Consider the following 10,358-nt stretch of genomic DNA (forward strand, 5'->3'; position numbering starts at 1 on the left):
AGGTTTGACATTAAAAAATACCTGTAATCTCATTTAATTATTATTATAACATTTGTTGAAATCACTTTATTTGATTCCACAAGACAAATTGTAGCAAATAAATGGTAATAATTTCCAATCATTTCATTGAAAATTTAATTAAATTATTCCTCATTTTATTATGGGGCCTCTGGAGTCACTGCATTGGCCCCTGGAGGTCCCCAGACCCCACTTTGGAGAACCGCGTGTCTTTAATGTCTTGGTTTGTTTCTGTGTGTAAACAGATGCGCCCCCTGCAGGCGGCTTGTGCCCACTGCTCCTCCTCCTCCTCCTATACTCCGCTCTCTGACTCCACGGCTCCTCATTCACTAGAAGATGGCGGACTGCGCTCCACTATTAGATGAGGAACTCTCGTCCTTTGTCTTCAATTACCTGACAGAAAACTCCGGCAGCCAGGTAAGATCCCAGCCTCTATGGACGGACGGGACTTTGGGCTTTGCAGACCGGGGTGCGTCTTCGCGTGTCGCCGGCTGTAGCGCACGCTATCCCCGGTTGATGCGAGCCTTTCGCCCGGCTTGTCAGCAGCATCTCTTCAGCTCAGTGCGACCCGGTGTCTCGGTCTGCGTGTGTATGTGTGTGTGTGTGTGTGGATGTCTACTATGTCTTGAGGTCTGGCTTTCACGTGTTTTTGGAGGAAATGTCATCGGTCGTGGGCAATGAGGGAACTGGACGGATTAAACGAATAAATGTCTGTGTGTTGGCGCTGGAAGCGGAGAGCAGCCGGTGTGTTGCTGCTCGGGGAGGATTATTTGGTATGCAGAGGGGCGCTTGGGAAACTTTTGACGCATTCTTGAGGGAAGTTTTAATTTCAGTACCGGAGACTTGGACACGTGGTGCGCCCCTGAACGCATGGACTTGGCCTGAGGACTATTATGATATTATGACATTATGATACTAATCCACTGGCTACAGGACTGCTTAGATTTAAAATGTGGGCAGAGAAAATACATACCTGTGTGTCTTTTTCTTGATGTGTTGCTCGGCTCGATGTATATACGTGTGTTGTGTACATTTTTCTCGCACAATCCAAGCGGATGCTCAATAAAGAGTCCGTTTGTGGAAACACTGCTATAGGCTACATCGGTGCTGTGTAATGTTATTTATGCACTCCACTATAAGCTGCTTGCCACCGCACCGTGAGCTTAACTGGGGATCTGTGGGTCTCTTCGTTGGGTGACTGCAGGTTCGCTCGTTGCGCTGCAAAGTTGAGAAACTCCCATCGCTGATTCCTGTAATTTTTACCCCAGATTGGCCAATTAATCAGATAATGGTCTGCAGAGCAATGAGATGCAGAGGAGACAGAGGGTTTTGGTCAGCTGAGAAAGTTGGAGCGATTTTGCGTTTTCGTAATCGTTTGCGTAATCGTTTGGTAACGGTTACAAAACGTTTGTCTGGTTCACACGGTAGTTTGCTTTGGCCAATTGAAAACGGTGGATCTTTTTGGGCTGTGTTTCTGTAGGGGTGGTGATGACGGACAGTGTATTAAGCGATGGTGTTGCCGGGGGGGTTGGGTGGGGGGGTCAGGGAAATTATGTTGCGCTAAATTTCAAGGAAACGTCATGACGCCAAACTGCGTTAAGAAATTTCTACAGTTCAGGGATTCCTTGCCTGCAGGCTATCAGGCATGACACTTAAAACATAAATTCATATTATAAATTAATGGATAGGGTGTTTGATTGAATTCGGTTTACAGTCAACACACATAGCAGCATTTATTAAAATAATAATTCAACTTTTATAATTGATTCTCCTGTTAATCCCAGAATGTTCTCCTATCTAAGTACACCGCGGGGGGCGGTAGCGAGTGGTGTGAAACAATTATAGAAGTTGAGATTTCATCGAATTTAAATGTTGCTTTGCAAATAATATGCATTCCGAATTTACTAGAAGAAATACTTGATTAAGAATAGCTTTATGTTGTGCAATATGATATGTTTTTTTGTTGCGCACATAGACGGAAACAATAAATGAGCAGATTTCCGAATGGGGTTTGGTGGGGGGAAAAAAAATCTATTTCTCACACGACAGAACAGAACGTATCAGGTCTCATCTCCACCTTTCTGCGGCTGTGGAGTCGTGCTTCCACAACACACACGGATTTCTGCCGTGCACGTAAACCCACAACACTGACTGTCATTGGAATATGGGACCCCGGTGTTTACTGCATCACAGTGTGACATAAGATTACGTCATGGTGATTGTTATTGCTCTGATTGCACGGTCATCGGAGGATGTGATAGGTGTGTGTGTGTGTGTGTGATTGGCAGCTTAAGCGGGCTAATTCAGTGTGTGGTGGGATCCAGGGAGACTGTGGGCTATTTATAACATGCAGCAGTGACATGTGCTTCCACACAACACACACACACACACACACACACAGATGTGAACTGCATGATGTGAAGCGGTAAATGAGAAGAAAGAGCCCATCATTGAGGAAGAACCACATCAATATATCGTCACATCCTGTGACATCACTCAACCATACCATTCACATTTGTACTTATTGTATATTGTAAGCTTATTGAGTTTATACAATGGCTTTACCATAGCTACATTTTGGATTAGTGTGTCCCATGGTATCACCACAACATCCCTGCAGACACTTGCATGTCTATAATATATTCAGTGGTGACTTTTATCATGACCCCATTAATCTGCAAAGGCATTATTACACTCCTCTACTATTTAACAGTCATCTTATCATTTTGATAACACCTGCTATTATACACTATTCCACCCTTTATGATGCTGTTGATCAGTCATTGCTACCTCGATCATTGTGAAAAACCACAGCACCTCATTCCAAGTCAAGTACACGTCCAAAAGTTTCCATAGACCTCAAATACATCAGGCTGAATTTTGTGTGTAAAATGATTCAGGAGACATACGTTTGCTGGAATGGTGCATAAAGAAACGGGAAAACACGGAGTCTAATCTTTGCACATCGTTCTTCTGGGGCTTGTAATGCTGGTTTGCTGCAAAGTCCTTGAGTGACACATGGAGGGAGAGAGAGATAAAAGTGCAACCTGAGTATGAGGAACAGGGAAAAAAAAAAATCTAATTGTACATTGTATCACTGCTTAAGTTCTTTCTTCATGTTTAGAACGATAAGGTTATCTACTCTACAAATGTAGCCTTAGTAAGTTAATATTTACTCAGGGTTATTAGGGCTGGCTGGTAGCTTTCGTCCGTCTCCCTCTCTCTCTCTCTCTCTCTCTCTCTCTCTCTCTCTCTCTCTCTCTCTCTCAGTGTGTGTCTGTGCTGCTCGCCCCTGCCGGCTGGTTTTTGTAATACTACTCTATCCTCGTGACTGGAGTTACAGAACAGGGCTGCTGCAGTCATGTGAGTTGTAGTGGAGGGCGGGAGGGAGGGAAGGGAGGGAGGCGTTACTCGTGACGTAGACGGGTGACAGACAGTCCCCCCCCCCTCCCTCCTCCTAGCATGTGACTGCTTCCTCCTCTCTCTCTCTCTCTTTCTCTCTCTCTGCCATACAGCCTCTACCTCTCTCTCTCTCTTACACATACAGTACACATGCTTACTGTCATTTCTCTCCACTTCTTCCCTCTCAGCATTTTATGATATATTTAGATTCAGTGGGTTTATTGCACATGAGCATTTGAAGCTATTGAAGCAAGAATGGCCCTGATTTGCAAAAATTGTTTGCCTTTCATGTGATTTGTTGTCTGTAAATGTCAGGAAATGTTTCTGCTCAGCAATGATTTTTACCAACTTGATGGTGCTGCAGTTTATTTCTTTTTCACACATTGAATCCCAACAAATGACTGAGAAGGTCAGAACTGATTTTATGATTTATCTAGAGACCAACAACATCTACTTCCTGTCAAAATGATTACCATTTAATTTCTGCAAATATAATTGGTAGACATTGCCGCAGTGTGTACATTATAAATCAATGTCTTGTCATTATAAGAACCAGGGGACTTATACTTCTTATAGCTCTGGGAAAGTAGGGTTGATCTTTTTCTGATGTCTTTGGTTTTTGAAATATTCGCTCTCAAAGTGATGATCACATCAGACTGCACCAGATCGCCGACCAGGGGCTCATGTGATTACTCAGTGGTTTGGTCGTTGCTGTAAATACACAGGTGAACACACGTACTTACCCCAACATATCACATATGTTGATTTAGGAAATAAATAGAATAGTTTCACATCGCTACGTTGCAGCTGAAGGAGATAATAATCAATATCTCCAAGATTTAGAGGAATTTGAAATCCACACATGGACTCTTGGAGCTGGCAGGGTAAAGTCTGGGCCCCCTGATTTGGGCATTTACGTCTCACATACAGCCTCTCTTTAGATAAGTTCACGGTTGCAGTGAATGTGTTAATTCGTGTTCCACAAATTTAGGTCAAGATTAAAAGGCTGTTGTGAAAGTGAAAGATTTGATAAAGTAGATTTGTTTCTAGGTTACTGTGACATAGGAAACGGTCTTTTCTTTAGCGTCCGCCCCAAAACATTTAAGTTGCAGTTTTGAAAGTCATTTAGTTAACCTGAACGACTGTTAGCTATAGCAGCCTCATTCAGCACAGCATTCAGCATCACTTTCCTTCAACCATGTCTATGTCTTTGTCTTTGTCTTCTGTCTCCAGTTATATGACGGGGCTGTTGAGAGACTGGTTTAGAGTGCAGCTGGTCTCTCAAACCTATTTCAGTTCTAATCATTGACCGGGTGTCGAAGGCCGGTCTTGGTCCGTTCAGGAGATTTAGTCTGGGAAGATCAGGCAGACTTAACGTCAGTCACCACATCCTGCTGTAACAGGACACAACCAGCCACAGGGCACATGCTTGTAAAATATTAGCCGTGGCTCGTCTAGTCTGTTTAGGTCGTTCAGGAGTGGCGGTTAAGCAACTGTGCTCTTACAGAGAAATTCACATGTGAATTCAAAGGACACGTGTTGGCTTTTCCTATTTGAAAATTAAACGTTGTCACAAACATATTCACAATAACAAGCTACATGTGTGTTTTTCGGTCAAGTTTATTTGAAGTTCTTTTCAAGTCTGGAGGTCAAGTTGTCAAGTAAAAATAGTTGCACCAGTTTCCTCAAAGGGATCATAAAAGTTTTATTACAAAGATTGCGTCCAAGTTACCCCACCGTATTCTACAGAAAACATGTAGTCAGATTCAAGAGAAGTCCAAATGTCAGAGCCTCTGTGTCATATGGAATTGAAAAAGGTTGCGTTTTATTCAAACTTAATCAAGACTGTCAACTGCAGCTTTGGACGCTCGTTAAATTAAGACTTGAAGACTTGAAGGGGTGTGATTAAAAAATTTTAAAAAACCCACAAAGAAGAGAACAGGGAAGCCTGAGACTGGAACAAGACGTGAACTGGAGGTTGAAACAAACAACAGAAAAACTTTGGAAGTACTTTTAAAGAACACCTTGTTTGCAGACATCAGCAATTTACTCAGTTTCCATGTTCGCCTCCTCTGTGCCCCAACTGACATGTTATTATCAAGTGGACTAATCAAGACAAAACTCATCTCTTAAGTGTTTAAAACATTAATTGCATCTCCGAAACAACGCCTACACCAACCAAATGGAAAAGCTAATAAAGCTTAAAGCCATTACTGTGTTGCTGTGTAGCCCTATAGAGCCTCATACTGTCAGTCAGCACTTTATCCTATAACTATGATGCCTCTCTCTGTGTGTGTGTGTGTGTGTGTGTGTGTGTGTGTGCGTGCGTGCGTGCGTGCGTGCGTGCGGTGTGTATACGCTCCTACACAGCAAGCAGTCGTGCCCTCATCCCTGGCTGTCAGATGATCCTATCCGATTTTGGATCGGAAATCACACAGTCCCTTACTGACCACGTTTATCTATATAGCTGCATTTAGCTTGATGGTGTGTTTCTGCAGACATCATCGACATCATTTTGTCACATTTTTAAAGCTTTTAGTTGCCAATTATTAAATCTAAGCATCGTCTTTTGCTGTTAAAGTGATCATTTCTGCTCAATTTTCATGTGAATCACAAATGTTCTGCTCTCTATGGCTCATTGATGAGATAACAGTAATATAACTACAAGATAGATCATTTCATGAAAGAGGGAAGCTCATGCTCATATCAACAGCAGAAAGAAACAGCAGTGAATTTAGCATGAGCACTGATAACTTCAACAAAAAAAAAAATGCCAAAGAAACAATAACTTAATAGTGCGACTAATGCTTTTTAATTGACATGGAAACTGAGGAAGGTACAGTGGAGAAATATCTGAGCAACAGTTACCAAAGAAAAGGTGGATTACTCCTTTAAATGTAGTGTTAAGGCTCCTGTACAAACCTGGCCGGCCTGATGGTGAGAATAAATGGTGGGTGGAAAGTGAAATAAAAGTGGGATTATCAAGCGTCTCGCATCATAGATATTGGTACGAATGAAGCAATAACACACATACACACTCATCTGATTGGCGTATAAATCGCCCTCATAATGCATTTCTACTTCGTCTGCAAGCAGTTAGGCGCATCACTTTCTTGATGTGGACCAATAAATCTGATTTAAATTGGGCAGTGACAGAGAAGAGTGAGGGATCCAGACAGTTAGGTAGCTGCCAGACAGACAGGTGTATAAATAACAAGGCTTTGAAGTTCCACCCAGGAGTGATGGATACAGGTGTTATTGGTGGTGACTGGGATTTACACTGTGCCAGGGACAGACGGACAGAAAGCTCTGCCTGCATCTTATCTGTCGCCTTCTCCGCTCACAGGTTTAGGCTTTTTTGTTGTGACTCTCCTCTATTTCTTTCTTTTATAGGTTCTTTATTTCTCATTCCTAGTTTTTTTTTTTTTTTTTTTTTTAAACAGCCAATTCTGTGTCATTATAGTGTGTGTCGTTTCTCTGCTGTCTTGAGTCGTGATGTGCAGTGCTGCAGTGTAATGTGTTCGGCTTGCAGCCCTACAGTGACTCACCTGTCCCTTCTGTCACTGTGTGCTGGACACACACACACACACTTGAGCTCATGAGCATCATTTGCACGTACATACGTAAGCATGCATATGCAGCATAAGATGTGTATGTGTAAAAATGTGTGCAAGAATGCGCATATGATCTTCGACCACATTTGCATTTTACAGTTTGCTTTATATTTCAGGGGTGTAGCTGATGCAGTTAGTGAGTGAATCACTACAAGTATATACTCCAAATTACAGAATACTGCAACCTAGGTCAAAGGTCAAATGGTTAATAGATGCAATAAAATGTTCCCTTAACCATAATCTGAGTGGGATAGGAAGTTGTAGGAAGGATTATATTGGAGATGCACTCAGCAGCTGTGTTTGATTTAAATGTTTTGTCATTACATTTCCTCTCTGCTAAGATGAATTTCAAATTGTTGAATTGAAAGAAACAGATACGGCTTCGCTCTGTTGCTGCTATAACTGACGCTGGTGAGGGTAATATTGCCAACACATAATCCAACACTGGTGGTTTCTGTGGTGCCACACCAAGGTGCCTAGTGGATAACTGTGTGTGTCTGTGTGTGTGTGTGTTTGTGAAAGTGTAAACTACAAATGTGTGTTTATGTGTGGTTGATCCTCATCATGGTGTGTGTGCGTCAGAGTGGGCGCTGGGAATATGGCTGCTTCCTCCCAAATCCCTCTGAGGTTCATCAGGCATCCGGCTTAGATGCTGACCCCCCTCCCTCACGGGGCCTGTGTGTGTGTGTGTGTGTGTGTGTGTGTGTGTCTATGTCTGTAAGCAAGGATCCTAAACCGTATGTGTGTGTGCATGTTTGTCTGTGTGTGTGTCACATGTTGGAGTGTGCTGTCTCGAGCTAACATGCTAGCAAAGGCAGGTGAGGGGTCTTTCAATAATTAATTGCTTGGTGATTCATCAGCTGCTCACTCAGGCCTGCTTGGCATTACAGGCTACAGCTAACACACGCACAGACACACTCACATTATGCTGGGTAGAACAAGATTTTCTTACTCAGAAAAGAGATGACAATTATCTCTCCTATGAGGAGATAAAGGTCCCATATTGTATAACATTAGATTTCCATGTGATGTTTGATTATAGATCAGGTCTAGGTTCTATATTAATACTGTGAAAGTATCAAAGTGCTCAGTCCACAGAGAAATGCACACAGCCTGTATTCAGACACTGAGCCTTAAAAGAAGCCGTTAGGACTTAACCTTGTGATGTCACAACAAAGCAGTCACCACTCTCAGCCATGCCACAAGCCCCGCCCATCTAGACCCACCATCCAACCTTGCAAGATTTGGTTTCGCTGAGTGTTTACCTGAAATCTGCTGTATTTTTTATTCCATCACTCAGAAAACAATCAGCCAATCAGAAGAGAGGCTCAGTTCCTCTCTTCTGATTGGCTCACCGACCTGTTGTGGCTAGAGCTCCAGAGAGATGGTTTTTGGTTCTCCACAAATATATATTCTTATGGACCAAATCTTCAAATAAAACACTGGAAAAGTGTAAAATATTAGACCTTTAATGTTGGCACAGTCAGTTGTTAGCGTCATTGTCGCCTTTAATGTCAAGCAGTTGTTACAAATCTGTGCCATACATAAGCTATATGACAAATCGCTGCTTGCAAAATGTGTTCCTTTGATCATCCTAATCTATAAATACAGTTCCTGTCCATGCTGCTTGTGTGCAGTTTGTCACGCGGTGTAATCTAGTCTTGTAATTTGTTGATGCAAGTCAGGTGTAATTAGGAGCCCTTGATTTAAAGCAGTGAATCTCCCTGCTAATGCAAACACGGCAGAACTGATCTCATTGAGATTGCTTGGAGATATGAATCCGAATTGCAATTTTAATGTGATTAATTGTGCAGCTTGCATCACACTGAGAGTGAGTAAGTGAAGATATCATCCAGGTTCATTTAATGCTCACTACCAGTGGTTTTAACTGTATTATCATCAGGATCCATCCATTGGTTTCCATTATGATCATTTTTTATTAACTTTTTCTCTGTTAATCACGTAGCTTTATCTTTAGTCTCTGCTACAAAGCAGAGTAAAGCTAACCTTTAGCCTGGTGTCCAACACAGAGATAAACAGGGCTAGAGCTGGTTTACTGACCAGCATGGTTTAAGGCCAAACACAGCTAAACAATACTCCGTGATTTGATTGCTTTCGACCAGCAGGGCTATATCAGGCTACACCTGAATCGCGTTTCTGCCTCCCTTTACCCTAATTAGGACCTACTGAGATGATGTAGTGTTATTCTATAGGCTGCTTTACCATCACAGAATGTACAAAGGCTAATTCTGAATAGTTTAATTTGACATTGTAGACTCTTGAGTAAGTAAGGGGAATAAATGCATACAGCACAAGCAAACAGGAAGGGTCAGAGGTCACAGTCTCGGCAGTGGAAACTCCCCTCAGATCAGGCCATGGACAGGACAGATCTTTATACACTGGGAAACCGCTGCAGAATCTCTAAATCCAGTTTTGTCTCCTAGCTTGCATGCACTCTGCAGGATTTTCCAAACAGTTCTTCTTCCCCTGAGGTGGAGCAGCAGAGCAGCACTCAGCCGTGCAAAGTGTCCAACACGCACAATGGCTTCATCGCGTGTGTTACACTGAGAGGAAGAGGGAACCGTGATGGTGGGCGAGAGAAAGAGGAGGAAAAATCCGGAGACACTTATTAGGGATTCACTGGCTGCCTTTTTGTCGTCTTAATTTATATGAAAATGTATTCGGTTGTTGTCGGCTTGTTCCAGGTTGACGCTCGTTCTCACTGTGACTCAAACCAGAGTGGGATGTGAAGATGTAAATTTCTCCTCCATCTCGTCTCTCTCTCCCTCACTCTCTGCAGGCTATAGTTTTAATACAGATTATATACTTCACAGTCGGCGCTGTGATTCACTGTTATCACCTCTCATCATATTTTCTTCCTCCTTTCCGTCTCTCTTTTTTTTTTTTTTTTATGGTTCTTATCTTTATGCCACATTCAGATACTCAGCAGACCACACAGGATTTATCACTTTAGTTATTTATTGTTAAATCATCATTTACATACCATTTAACCTTTTTGTGGCTCACTGATAGTGAGTGGATTCAGTATCTTGGTTATGTCAGTGAGATAAACTGCACTTGTGGGACTCTAACCCACAACTTTTCTCAGTCATGGTGATGTTGTGGTGAGGCCGGTCTGTGCTATGGCCCGATACCTTCCGACCTACCTACCTACCGATCAGTTGGTTCAGTCAAATGACACAAAATTAAATGGGAAATATTTTGATGATTAATATTTATCAAGCAAATAAATATTATTCTCTGCTTCCAGCTTCCTCCAATATAAATATTTGCTGCTTTTCTCGATTGGATTGTTGGTTAGAC

General features: G+C 42.3%; 1 protein-coding gene across 1 annotated transcript in view; it reads left to right on the forward strand.

Annotated features, from left to right (window-relative positions):
• Positions 1-322: 322 nt before the first annotated feature.
• ppargc1b (peroxisome proliferator-activated receptor gamma, coactivator 1 beta) overlaps positions 323-10,358 on the forward strand; it is a 101,389-nt gene continuing 91,353 nt past the window's right edge. The window contains exon 1 of the mRNA XM_023409538.2: positions 323-435. Within this exon, the coding sequence (XP_023265306.1) occupies positions 355-435 (81 nt within the window). The 5' untranslated portion in view covers positions 323-354. The remainder of the gene's footprint in view (positions 436-10,358) is intronic.

Source organism: Seriola lalandi, unplaced genomic scaffold (genome assembly GCF_002814215.2).
Source record: "Seriola lalandi dorsalis isolate HSWRI2012SDOR001 ecotype SW California unplaced genomic scaffold, Sedor1 jcf7180002054397, whole genome shotgun sequence".
NCBI classification, from domain to species: domain Eukaryota; kingdom Metazoa; phylum Chordata; class Actinopteri; order Carangiformes; family Carangidae; genus Seriola; species Seriola lalandi.